Raw genomic sequence first — 14,105 nt, 5'->3', positions numbered from 1 at the left:
GTATTTTGCTTATAATGAATCAGTTAGTTCTTTTTTTGTTAAGTTTTGCTTATGTGCCGTGCTGTCCCTTTAGTAAATGGTCAAAGATATTAATATTTCTAATACTACCTAGCACATGATTGTACTTTTCTGGATTAATCTGCTTGTACAGCCCCCAAATGGGAAAAGCTTAGGTAATCGTACTCTGAGCCCTAATGAAAAGACTTCTGATTAAGGGGACGGGGAAAGCATTTTCCCTTTTAAACCCTCAAGAAGCTCTGAGATAAAAATAATTCCAAATGCAATCATATGATATTTATATTTTTACTTTATCTCATTTCATCTTCTTGACCACCCCATAAGTCATTATTATCCCTGATTTTCAATTGGGAAACTAATAAGTACATTGTTCAGTCATATACATTGATTAAAACGTGAAATTGGAATACAAAATCCAGGGGTTCTTTACCTCTAGTCCAGTTTTTGTTTCATTGTGTTTTGTTTTCCTGATGTTGTACTATTACCTCCTCATGATTTCCGGATTAACTTCAAATTGAGATGGTAATCTCTCCTCTGAGGGCAGCCCACACATAAGTAATCTCTCAGCATAGAGCCCAGGAGACTCTTTACCTGCAATCACAAACATTTATTGTGTGACTGCTATATGCTAGGTGCTTGGAATCAATGAACAAAACAGGCAAACATTCCGGCCTTCAAGGAACTTATGTTTTAAAAGAGAAAAAAGACAATTAACATAATAAGTAAAATTTATAGTATATTAGAAGGCAAAAGCACCACAGATAAAAGAAGAAGTAGAGCATGGTAAGAGGAATCAAGAGTGCTGCGTTGTAATTTTACGTAGAGAGATCAAGGTATAAGCCTCATTAAGAAAGCAATGTTTGAGCAGACTTGAAGGAACTAGCCATATGGACTTCTAGGTGAAGAGCTTTTCAAGAAGAGAGAACAGCCAGACCAAATGTCCTGAGGCGGGAAGGTGCCGAGTCTGCTTGAGGATCAACAACGAGGCCACTATAGTTGGAGCAGGATGAAGTAAGAGAGGTAACACGCCAGATATGATAGGACTTCCTAGGCCATTGTAAGAATTTCTCATTATATTCTGAGAGAAATAGGGAGCCATTGTAGGATTTGTAACAATCTGACTTTTATTTTATTTTTATTTATTTATTTTTTAAGAGGAACAGGACTTTATTGGGGAACAGTGTGTACTTCCAGGACTTTTTCCAAGTCAAATTGTTGTCCTTGCAATCTTAGTTGTGGAGGGCGCAGCTCAGCTCAAGGTCCAGTTGCCATTGCTAGTTGCAGGGGGCACAGCCCACCAAAGCATGCGGGAGTCGAACTGGCAACCTTGTGGTTGAGAGGACATGCTCCAACCAACTGAGCCATCTGGGAGCTCAGCTGCAGCTCAGCTTAAGGTGCCGTGTTCAATCTTAGTTGCAGGGGGTGCAGCCCACCATCCCTTGCAGGAGTCTAGGAGTCGAACCTGCAACCTTGTGGTTGAGAGCCCATGCTCCAACCAACTGAGCCATCTGGTCCTGGCCCATGTGGAAATCAAACCGGCAGCCTTAGGCGTTAGGAGCACAGAGCTCCAACTGCCTGAGCCACCGGGCCGGCCAGGATTTTTTTTATTTTAAAAAGGTCACCCTGGCTTCTGTGTTGTGACTAGGCCTAGTTTTGCAGGTAATGCTAGGTAGCCCTAGGATCTGCCACAGACACTAGCTAAGGGCCATCTCTCAGCTCTCTGTGCTCTTCGTAGCAGTAGGTCTATGGCTCAACCAAATGGTCCAGAAAAGGAGATGCTCAGAAGAACTTTGGAAAAGTTAAGTTAAACTCAACCTTTGATGGTAGTATCACAGGGCATGTAAATGAAATTTAAGGAAATAGCAAACTCAACTAATAATTAAAACCAGAATGTTCATTCCCTATTTAGCAAATTTGTATTGAATACTTGCTCAGCTCTATGCCCAGTGCTTGGCTGAAGACTAGCAGTGAACAACATACATCCTCTCCTGGACCTTGTAATCTACTGTGGGAGACAGATGCTAAATAGGTAGTGTTGTCAGTTAGTGTCTAGTGTTGAAGAAAAACAGTGAGGTGCGGACACTGACAGTGCTATTTTGGTTAGGGTGATCAAGGAAGGTCTCTTTGAGGAGATAACATTTGAACAGAAACCTGAATGAACTGAAGGAGCAAGCCATCTGAGCATTCTATTCAGAAAAAACGGTGAGTAAAAGACCCTGAGGTAGAAATGTGCTTCATGTGTTTGAGGAACAGAAAAGACGCCATCTTGGCAGGAACAGAATGGGCAAGGGGATGAGGTTAAGAGGCAGCTGAAGGAGACAGCGGGTTACGTAGCTTTGTAGGGCATGATAAGGACTTCAGATTTTATTCTGGGTACAAGGGAAGCCATTGGAAGTTTTTGAACAAGTGCCTGACAAAATCTGAGTTATGTTTTAAAAGATTACTCTGACCTGTAAAGAAAACACTTCTGGAGCTTGAGTAGTGATAAGGACAAGGGGAGGCTCTTTCAGTATTTACAGTGCTTGGATTAGATGGGTACGCAGTGATAAGAAGTGATGTATTATGAAGGTAGGACCTATGGGATTTGCCAAATGGACTCGGTGTGGAGTGTGAGAAAAAGAGAGGAGAGTCACTGTAAGTCAACTCAGTGAAACTGTGAAGGAGAATGATTTGATAAGTTTTTGTCCAGATATTTTTAGTAATCAAAAATTTAAGGGCCAGCCTGGTGGCTCAGGTGGTTGGAGCGCTGTGCTCCTAATACCAAGGTCTCCGGTTTGATTCCCACATGGGCCAGTGAGCTGCACCCTCTACAGCTAAGACTGTGAACAACAGCTCTCCCTGGAGCTGAGCTGCCATGAGCGGCCAGTGGCCAGCATGAATGGCCGGCAGCCGGCGAGAGCTGCCCTGAGCTGCTGTGAGTGGCTGGCCGACGACTGGTGACCAACCGCCTCAGCCGGGGGGAGCGCAAGGCTCATAATACCAGCATGGGCCAGGGAGCTGTGTCCTACACAACTAGACTGAGAAACAACAGCTTGAACCGGAGTGGGGGAGACTGGAAAAAAGGGGGGAAGAAATTTAAGGGTTTTTTAAAGTAGAAATTTATAGTTTTACCTAACCTTGAGATGTTGACTGCTGCATTTTTAGCAAGGAATAGCTCATCAGGAGTTGCTCATTTAGAAAGCTGCATTTTTTTTCCCCTGAGAAATAGTAATGCTGTGAATACTTAAGGGACTTGTGATAGGGATTGCGCTCTTAGCTTTTTGGCCACATCTTTCACATATTTCCTCTCCCTTGAAAGCAGACCTCCTTACCTGTATGCATCACATAGAAGGCCTGTATGATTGTAAGCTTCACAGTTCAAGTGTTTAAACCAGAGGTGTCCAAACTTTTTTCAACGTTTTTCACCAAGGGCCATATGCGGTAAAATACACAAACAGCCGGGCCACTCACTTGAGGTGAAGTACGTATGGCCTCACCTGGTTTATTTAAGTAAACTAAATATATTTTTGGAATTTGCTGCAGGCCAATTAAAAATGGATTGCAGGCCGCAGTTAGCCCGCAGGCCGCAGTTTGGACACCCCTGGTTTAAACCATTATGTATGCTTTAAAAGTTTTTGTCAGCCAGAGAATTACAACCTGAACCTAGCTATTAACAACGTGCTTTGTAACACTAGAACCACAGTTGTTCTCCCTGAAAAAAAAATGATGTGTGCTGTTCAAAATCATATAATACCAGTTTGTGCAAGCATAGTAACTGGCTAGTTTACAGTGAGACACACATCGAGTTTGGGAAGGTAGTCTGCATAGGGAACGTTTTTCCTGGTAGATTGCTTAGTGATTATAAATCTACAGTAAAGACAATTGGATGTCTTTAGAGAAATTTTATAAAGCTGTGCTAGCCATAGGAAACCCTTCTCTCGAGGAGTGTGACTGCCAAATAGACCTTAATGGGTTATTGGAGCTGCGTGGACAGTGCTAAACATCATTCCACCAAGTTTCTCTTCAAACCCCGTTTTTAAACTGATCCTCAGGTCTTTTGCTTGCATCGTAGCCATTCCAGGGCTCTCGTAAACTGCCTCTACTAAGCATTGATCATTTTATGAGGTTCATAAGAAGTGTCCTTTCTTTGATTCCAACATATCTTTTTTCCCAAGGAATACTTTGTAATACCTCCTTCTAACGAGAGAAGATTCTCGTTAATCATGGAGTAACTCTTCAGTCCCGGTCACCAAGATTGCTTGTCTTCTGGAAGATTAAGAGTGTGAGACACTGAGAACTTGAAGTACTTTAAAGTCCCATCATCTCAATAAAAAAAATACCAGTGTCACCAAGGAGTATCTCTTGGCTCTCTGTGGGTATTGCCTTCCATGGTGATGTTTCTACAGGCTAAAGGATTTATTTTGTATATCCTTAATCTCCCCAAATTGTCTTTGCTTAAATTTCTTTTTAACTCTATTTACAGTGTTTATTTGTAAGACTTCTTTTTAAAATTCTAATTTTAAAATAATACTTTCCTAGCTTAAAATTGCAAACAATACAATTGTGTTTAAAGTAAGAAGTAAAAAATTTACAAAATTGAGTATATAGTATATTGTTCTGCAACTTGACTTTTTCACTTAAGAATAATCAATGGTTTTCATGTTAACACATATAGATATGCTTCTTTTTTTAAAGAATTGCATAATATTCCATTGTGTGGAATTATCCTGACTTACTTAGCCATTCCCTTGTCAATCTCCATTTCTGCTATTACAGATAGCAATGGATAAACATTCTTGCACACTTACATTTCTGAACTTGAGCAAGAGCTTTAAAAGTGAAAGTGATTGATCAAAGATTAGATACATATAAAATTTTGTTAGCTACTGCCAAATTGCCATCTAGAAAGGTTGAATCAATTTGTGAAACTTGACAGCTCAAGAAATTTTATATTTCCCATCTACCTACTAAAGAAATGGTCTAGACCATTAAAATAGTCCTTAATATACTGAAATATAATTATGTATCTATCTTTCCCACTAGATTGATAACGAAATGAAGATACAGTCCCTGTCCACAAACAGCTCACAGTCTAGCAGAGGAATCCACAGACTTATCTATAATAGTGTCTTTTACTACAGTTCCTAGAATATAGTATGCACTCAGTAAATGATTATTGTATAACTAAAGTGTTTCTCTTTATTGGTCTGAGGACTACTATGTGGCAGAACTTCTCAATTGTACCAACTTGAGCCAATGGGTAGTCTTAGAATACAGACGCCCTGCCCTCTCTGTTGTAGGCATTGCCTGTCGGAAGAAGGAAGTTGTTGTCTTAAGTCTAAACCCTGTGACTGTTATTTGATTGCTGCTGTTAATCAACTTAACATTTCTTCTCTTGTTCTCGGAATATACATTATACAGAAATGGAAGGAGGGTGAGCCATTGGGAGCTTTACTCTACCATTAAGCATTCCTCTAAAGGCTACCTCACATTTGCACTTAGGTCACAAAGCTACTATAACTTTAGGGTGAACCACCATCATGGAGAAGGTGGAACCTGGGACACTGGGACATGAGGGCAGAACTGGGGCGCCAGCATGCTGTGTGGAGGCCATGCGGCCTTCTCTAACTAATCTCACTCAGCTCTGATCCTCCTTTTGTCTGTGTCTCTTCAGCACTTACGTATTCAGCTGGCACTGTATTAATTTGCACTTGTTTGCATGTTGCTTTGTAAGTATTTTAAAGGCTTTTCTCCCCCTCACATATGTATTGTGTCCCCAACAAACAAGAGCTTTTTGAAGGCAGAAACCATGTCTTTGGTTTCTTTTGTATTTCCTGTAGCACCTTTTACTGTGCTCAGCAGAGAGTGGGCGTACAGTATATGTTGTGGAATGGCAACCAGAGTGATCCCTCCCTGGCTGGGCCTAAGATTAAATTCCCTGAAATGGAACAGTCCTAAGCCACCCAGGACAGGTATTCTCCATCTGGCATGTTGGTTGCTCCTTTCAACTTGCTATTTGAAATGGCTCCCTTCAGCATCTTTCTGTCTGCAATGTGGAACTTGTCACGGCTGATGATGTGCTTGCTGTATGTATTCCAGGCAAGTCTGCGGACTCCAGAACTGACCTGGGAGCGAGTGAGATCCCAAGTGGACCATGTCATATGGCCTGATGGCAAGAGGATAGTATTGCTGGCAGAGGTAAGACCTGAGGCTGGTAAGAGATTTAGCCTTGACAGGAGAGAATACAGTACCCAGGTCCCCTCCTCCTCATGTTCTCTCATACTCTCAATTTCTCTTAAGTACGAGCTTAGCTATTTTACCAGTGGATTTTACATCTAATTGTGAAAGGTCTTTTCATTCGGCAATTAAGAAACTATTTCGGTTCCCCACTTTTCACCAATTATCCTGTCTCTCCATGTCACTCTACAGGTTGAGTCAGATAATGACTATTACTGAGAAAGAAATTAACAGATAGAACCACTGCCAGTTGAGTGATGCTTACAAAGAGATAGTGTCATTTGTGGGATGGTTTAATCAGTAAGCACAAAGATATTCCTGACTGTAACTAAGACTATCTTAGGCAAACTCTGGGAAGATCATGTGTTTGCTGACAGAGTCCCTGTTTTTGAGTGTCCATTCCCCTGAATTGAGCCAGACATGTAGTAGACACCCAGCTATATACTGGATGTGTGATTGATAGTTTCCTCTCCTGGCTTCTTCTAGCTCAGACTTACTCTTGACTTCCATTTTACTTAGCCTTCTGGGTCAAAACGTGGACATGTTTCCTTTCCTGAAAGCTTCTCTGCCTTAGTCCTAGATTCCTGACAGCTACAACGAAGCCCCCTGCTCTTACCTTGACACTTTCTCTTCTTCAGGGAAAGATACCAAAATAACAATGAGGATAATAGTACTTTTTATTTTAATTAAAGAAACTGAATTTGAAAATGTAAAATATATACTGTCTTCACTAGGGGCCCCTAAATTTATGTTGAGTATCCTTCCTGTTCTTTTCACCTTTCCTCACCTTATCTCACCTTCTCAAATACTTTAGGGCATCTGTAACGGGACTGAATTATTTCTTCACAAGAAACGGGTTGTACAGGGAGGAGAGAGGAGGGGAGGAGCAGGAGGTGAAATATTCATTAATTGCTTTGATGTCAGCCCACTGTCTGGTGACTTATTTCTAGTTGCCCTGGGAGGTCCCATGTCATAATTTTGGTGACTAAAGCAAGTACCACAGTTGTTTTTGGTTTCTATGGTTGAGCAAACAAAGGTGGTCAAGGAAATACAGCAGGAAAGGATGGCATTGGAGGCAGTTTCTAGCTCTTGTAGTCTCTGAAACACCCACTCAAAATACGAAGCAGCCCTTGAATTCAGGGGAACCAAACTGAGGAAGAAGAACAAAAATTATCACGGCTTCCTAAATCCAACAATATCTCCTCTCACTCCCGGAGAGATTGCCCCTGAATTTGACTAGATTATTGTTTAGGACTATCTTTCAAAGGAATGCCGATAGGTTAGGAGGATATTCTGCTGTAGAAAGTAGAAAATTCGAGAGAATATACCCTTCCTTGACATAAGCCTCAGTATCGTGTGACCACCTCTATTCCTTTTTATATCATCCCAGAGATCTTTTACCTAGTACCTGCATCAAACATCCAGAATTTTTTGTGGTTTCACTTAAATGTCAATCAATTAATTTCTATGTATTGAACACCTGCTTTTTGCCCAGCAATGTTCATTGGGAAGTATTTGGAAAATGGCAGGCATGCTCTTCCCTCACTTCTCAAAGGCCAGAGGCTCAGTCCTAACCAGTTTGTGTCTTAACCCTTGCTGTGTAGGGCCGTCTACTGAACCTAAGCTGCTCCACAGTGCCTACATTTGTGCTTTCAATCACTGCTACTACTCAGGTAAGGCATCGGAGTGGGAAAGCAGTCATAAGACCGTTAGGGTTCACGTGCTGTGAATGGCGTGTCAGCAGCCATCTCTCTGCTTTTCTAGGCTCTTGCCTTGATAGAGCTGTACAATGCTCCTGAGGGTCGCTATAAGCAGGACGTCTACCTGCTGCCCAAGAAAATGGGTAAGTATGTGCTCTTCCTTCCCTGTCCTTACCAAAGTCGTTCAGACTCAGAGGCTAAACGAAGTTTGGGGGAATTATATTTCTTATGGAGAGAAATAGAGGATATGTTGATCTTGTAAAGTAGGAGCTAGATTCCTAGGTTCCGTCCTCAGTTGTTTTATCACATTTTCCACATGAGTTGCACTAGTGAAGTCATGACGCTTTGCTGTGATTTATTTTACCTGCCTGTGAATTTTAAGGATTTTCTCTCTTAAAGTATCTTGTATGCGAGAATCTCAAAAGAGAAAAAATATTCCCCCAAGAGAGGAATAGACTTATTCCAGTTCTAGGCTGCTAGGTAGCCCCTACCAAACTTTTCCCAGACCAAGAAGACTTTCATGCTACACCATCTAACTCTCACCCCCATTGTTTCAGGCCAAAGGGAAAGATTCTAAACAGCTTCTGTTAACAGTTTAGTTATGTGGGTGGGGTTTTTTTTGTTTTGTTTTTTCCCCCTTCTTTCGCCTCCCCTGCCTACCCCAGTTCAAGCCATTGTTTCTCAGTCTAGCTGTGTAGGGCACGGCTCCCTGGCCCATGCTGGTATTATGAGCCTTGCGCTCCCCCCAACTGAGGCAGTTGGTTGATAGTCGTCTGCTCACAGCAGCTCACAGCAGCTCTCGCTGGCAGCCAGCAGCTCACGGATGGCTGCTGGCTGCTCATGGCAGCATATGGTAGCCCACAGAAGCACTCAGCTGTCCAGCTCCAGGGAGAGCCATTGTTCACAATCTTAGCTGTAGAGGGCACAGCTCACTGGCCCATGTGGGAATCGAACTGGAGACCTTGGCGTTAGAAGTGCAGCACTCCAACCACCTGAGCCACCGGGCCAGCGCCTATGTGGGTGTTTTATATAAGAGAAACATTAAACTGTCTTAAATTTTTAAAGAAGCTGCCTCGAGCACCTGAACTGATATGTGTGTTTATAAACTCCCAAGGCAAAGATCAGGGAATAAATCAGCTTCTGGTTTTGTTTTGCTTTAGCACTAGATACACAGCAACTGTTAGAAATGGACATGTTTTCCCTTTAACAGACATTGTGGAAAGATATAAATGAGATAGAATATTCCATATTCTGACTGAATGTATAATGAAGTTAGGGAGACCAAACAAATATGTAGGAATGACATAAAATTCTGAATAAGTAATATGTATTCAGATAAGAGAATGGAAACAGAAACTCATAAGAGAATTCAGCATACTGAAAGCAAGGCCGTCTGTTATCATTCTTAGTCATTCCTTTCTGATTTCCCAGATGTTAGTTTTTCTAAGTGACTGAAAGTATCATACTCAAGGCAAAACTAAAGTTGGAGCTTCCCATTTTTTAATCCTCCCACTATCCCATCTTTTCTTTTAGACCCTAAGGCCTGTTGCTTCTTTCATTTGTCCCTCACACTTTCTGGGGAGAAGGAAAGTTCAAGGCTGAAGCAGCTTGTAAGGAAGAAAGGTTACATGGCTTTGAAAAGCACAGGGCTTGAAGCTCATGCCATCATTCCTTAGAACTGAGGGCCAGTGAGAAAAAGCTGAGCATTTTTCATTCAGCTCCAAGAATTAGAAGGTTTCTTCCAACTCTTTAAGGCCTAGCCTGGAGAGAACAGCTAGACAACAGGATGAATGCTTATGCCAAGGCTTCTGTGGTCTGTTTCAGATGAGTACGTGGCCAGCCTACACCTGCCCACCTTTGATGCCCACCTGACAGAGCTGACAGATGAACAGGCCAAGTATCTGGGACTCAACAAGAATGGACCGTTCAAGCCTAATTACTACAGGTGCCGTGGGGGCCCCAGAAAACAGGGAAGCCTGGGTAGTAAAGACCTTTCTGCACTGGAATTGGTCTTTGCATCTATCACCATGTTTACATGAACTCAGAAAAATAAACCCACTCCCCTTCACTGCCACCCCCAAAGGACTCTGAGGCCAGCAGACATTAAATAGTGTTCCCTTTCCTGAGTTTGCCTTTCTCCATTTCATCTTGATGAGATTTTCACCTCTTTATGGAGAACTACTGACCTTTTTCTCTGATATGAAGAGGCACCATCATTATCCACCCTCACCCTACACTCCAGAAAGTCCTGCCTCCCTGCTGCACCTTTAGGCAGGCTCTCGTGTCCCAGCATCCCCACAGCGGATAACATCACAGTCTCATCTTTCTTTTTCCCTCCAGGTATTAAGTTCCTGTAACTCAAGCCAGAAGAAGTTTTAAGGAATAGTACTCCAAGTCTTTACCCCGCTCCTATACAGGAAAGAACCTAGCAAGCTGCTTCTCCAATCAGCCGCCTGCCGTACTCACCATATATGTTAGGTTATTTATTTATTAAAATGTAGAATCCTGTGCCTGTCACCTTGGCCCAAAGTGTGGTTACTGCCTGGAGGGCAGTCAGAGCTGCAGAGGACAGGCTGAGGAAGGAAAGAAGGGGTAACCATTCCCAGTGCATCTTTTGCATTGTTCTCCATTGGCTCAGAGTCCTCAGCAGTGGTCATTTTTCTATTGTCCAGGCTCAGGAGTTAGTCTAGGGATTCCGCACTCCTCGTTCCCTGGGGTTTGGGGAATACATTTTCAGGAGCTGCCTTCAGGACCAGCTTGGGCCCATCCCCTGGTAAGGCCTTTTGGAAGCCACTGAATTACTGTGGCCTGGGTTCCCGGCCTTGACCATCACTGTCACTGCCTTCTTTGTAAAATGACCAGAAGGGAGGAGTATTATGGCTTTGTCAAGCTACACCAAGAACTCAGCCGTGCCTGTGCGTACTGGGATCTCCTTCTTTACCCAGGACTCCTTTCTTTTCCTTGAATATTTATGTCCATTTTAACACTTTTTGGTTTCAAGAGGAATGTGCCTCTGTTATTTCCTCAGCATCTCTGATGTTTGTCAGACATTTGTTTTGCCGTCTTTCTAACCCAGCTTACCTTTGCTCAGGAGGGGGCGAGACCCAATGGGGCCCATAGTTTTACTTCCTTGTCATTTAACTGGATAATTTCCCAGGAAGCTCCCTCCAAATTGGCACTGTCTCAGAAAAGTAGGGCTTGTTGTGAAACATTGCTTCCTGAAAATTCCTCTTATTGCCTAATACTACTTCTGAAACTGAGCAGGGAAAGGCATACTTTCCAAAGGATTTGTGGGTGTAGGACTTCGGAAATGGGACAGGTCTTTCAGGCGCACAGCTTGACACCCTAAAGAAGCAGAATATATTTATTTGTGTCCTGGGAAGGGCTTTGCAGCTTAACTGGCTAAGCTATGTACAGAGATGACACTGTAAACTGTGTCCAGATGATCAAAGCTAGTTTGACTATTTTGAACCTCATCAGACATTTATCTCTTTGGCCATTGCCATCGATGAAACTGAGATCTACTATCTCTGCAGTTTGGTCTATGGTCTTTCTTCTCTGTTGGGATATCTTTATGTTCTGGCCTCTTCCATCTTAGCAGTCTGTATTTCAGAGGTCATTTCTTGAGTAACTCCAACATTACAAAAAAATTAGTAATATGAGCAGCGTGAAATTTTATGTTCCACCTAAGAGTTTGATTCATTTTGGAGAGTGACCTGTTGGTCTTGTGAGTTCCATTGGAACAAGATTGTTTCTAAGAATAAAGTCTAGAGTGGCCCTATGAATTTTGAATGAAATGAGTCCCTTTTCCCTCTGACAACCGTAATTATACTGTCAGGTTTTTCGTTTCCCCATTTTTTTTCCTATACTGATCTGCCTCAAAGTCTCAAGACCAAGGTGACTCAAGAAAGTGTCAGACCACCCAGGGTCACTGTAATCTTCTCCCTCTAATTCTCCTGCCCAACCTCCACCTTCTCCAACTTAACCCTGGTCTTCACATCTACCTTCAGAGCTAGTCTGAAAGTGACTTTCCTTTTGGGGGTATGGAGGTGGACCTTAGGTAAATGGCTGTTTGCCTCATTAAATAGTATATAGGCTCGGCCCGTAGAGTCTGGTTCCTCAGAGGCCACGTGTCTTACCAAGTAGAAAAAGGCCACATACATGGTGATACTCTTTCATGAGATCATAAATGCTGAAAATTCCACCAAACCATTTAATTTTCCCATTTGCCTACCCAGTTCTCATTTTTTTAATTAATTAATTGGATCCCTTTTATAAAAGATTCAGATCTTTGTACCTCATATTATATCCAGAGCAGATTCCATTGGGCAATATCTGGACTCGAGGCTCTTATGTTTTAGGCCAGAAATCGTAACCTGCTGTTTCTCTGCCAAGCCCGGCTCCGCTTGGAGCTTACTATGTGCTGACCCTGTCATGTTCTGCCTCGCTATCGTGAAGAGACCAACTCCAAATGAAAGAGGAGCCCCACTAGGCTTCTAGATTAGGTTGCCATTGTTGCTGCCCATGGTGAGGTATTTGCCTCTGCGTTTTGGATGACTTCTTTCTTTCTGGGAACCCTGTGTCATCAACCATTAAGAACAAGGAGGCCCAGGCTTCCTGAGTATTTGGGTTCTACCTTAGTGCTGGCATTTGATCATTATTCCCTCTTACCCTTGGAATCAGAACAAATATGTCTTCTTCTCTCAAGCTCTCACCTTAGATGCATCCTAGGTATCTGGAAGCATGGGAAAGAAGTCCAATTATCTCTTTGTGGCCCTGGCTTTACCATTTTCCCTATGATGAATTTGTGCTAGTTTTCAAGGTCTTTTTGTGCCTTTCTAATGGAACTGTTGTTTTCTTTTTTTCATTATTTAAAAAAAAGGTTATCTGCTCTACCTTCCTTTTGCCCTCCTACCTCTTCATCCTTCCCTCCCATGTGAGCAAGGCTCCCCATGGCCACATACTCCTGCAAAGCTTTTTTGCTGCTTGTCTTTTCTCTGAACAGATCTGAAATTGCTGCTCCCGTGGATTTTTTTTTTCAAAATTAACTTTGTCACGGTTTTAAAAAAGAAATCAAAATGCATTGTTGCATTAAGCATTTTTTAATAAAGGAAAATTATGGAAAGAAAATAGGCAACACCAGCAAATTATATGTGGACAAGTTCTAAACTATATATACATACATATATACATATATATACTATATAAAATAATCACTAGTTCTCATTGTCGTCTTACTGAAAGGAAATAAAACCTCTTAAGGATCACCATTTCTGAGAGGCTCTTGGAAATCTTTATGTCTAAGTGATTGTATTAGATCAGCAATAATGACGATGTAATCTCAAAAGATAAATAAAATATTCTTAAAATGCATCCCTGTCTTGAGAGTGTTCCTTGCTTCTGTGTGAACTAGGAATTCAGAGATGAGAAAGGTTTCAGAGCAACAGGCTAGAGAGGCTACTGTAGGGCAAGGATGTGAAAAGCTGCAGGAGTTACCAATAGGCATGTTTGGCCTCAGCCGTGTAAGAGTCCCTTATTCCATGAATAAATATCACCGTGACCCCCAGTTATGTGTATACAGAACCTGCTTTCTCAGAACTACCACCCCGGGGAGTTGAGAAATATGGGCTTAAGGTAGAGAAACTAAAGCCTGTTTCTAAGTTCCTCAAGCCCTCTCTTGGAGAGGTATTGCCCTTAGCTAGAGAGTACAGAAGAAGCTAGCATCCCACTGTTTGGGACCAAAGGACTCTGCCACCCAGGACCTGACAACATCCAACCGAAACGAAAAAAGACCTGAATCTAGCAGAGATTTGTCTCTAAGTCAGGTTTTACCCGACTAACTCGGTAACCAGAGCATGACTCCAACTGCCTGTTCTTTCTCAACTACCAGTAGAGTAGCCATTTTCAAGTAGCTTACTGACGGCCAGCTACTTTAGTTGACATCTTGATCGAGTTCTACATCCTGTTTCCAGGATGTTTTCTTATTGCCCCCACACATGCCCTTGATGAGGAAAGGAGGGTGTTATATCCTTTTTCTACTTTATTCTGGCTGCCCGATATCCTAAAAAACTAGGTATTTTAAGACTTCCTTCATCTTATTTTTAAGCTTTCTCAGTGCCAGGTGTTATCTATTTAATCACATATCTGACCATGGATTAGAGTGGAGAGATT

General features: G+C 42.2%; 1 protein-coding gene across 6 annotated transcripts in view; it reads left to right on the top strand.

Annotated features, from left to right (window-relative positions):
• The window catches only part of AHCYL2 (adenosylhomocysteinase like 2), a 136,446-nt gene extending 123,139 nt beyond the window's left edge, over positions 1–13,307 (top strand). For all 6 annotated transcript variants that reach the window (XM_019751447.3, XM_019751438.3, XM_019751477.3 and 3 more), the window contains exons 13-17: positions 6,097–6,195; positions 7,839–7,907; positions 7,999–8,077; positions 9,759–9,879; positions 10,275–13,307. In XM_019751447.3, the coding sequence (XP_019607006.2) occupies positions 6,097–6,195; positions 7,839–7,907; positions 7,999–8,077; positions 9,759–9,879; positions 10,275–10,281 (375 nt within the window). In that variant the 3' untranslated portion in view covers positions 10,282–13,307. The remainder of the gene's footprint in view (positions 1–6,096; positions 6,196–7,838; positions 7,908–7,998; positions 8,078–9,758; positions 9,880–10,274) is intronic.
• Positions 13,308–14,105: the final 798 nt, after the last annotated feature.

Source organism: Rhinolophus sinicus, chromosome 8 (assembly GCF_057876585.1).
Source record: "Rhinolophus sinicus isolate RSI-liver-muscle chromosome 8, RSI-T2T, whole genome shotgun sequence".
Taxonomy (NCBI): Eukaryota; Metazoa; Chordata; class Mammalia; order Chiroptera; family Rhinolophidae; genus Rhinolophus; species Rhinolophus sinicus.
The sequence above is the reverse complement of the archived record's forward strand: the minus strand, read 5'-3'. Positions and strand labels throughout refer to the sequence as shown.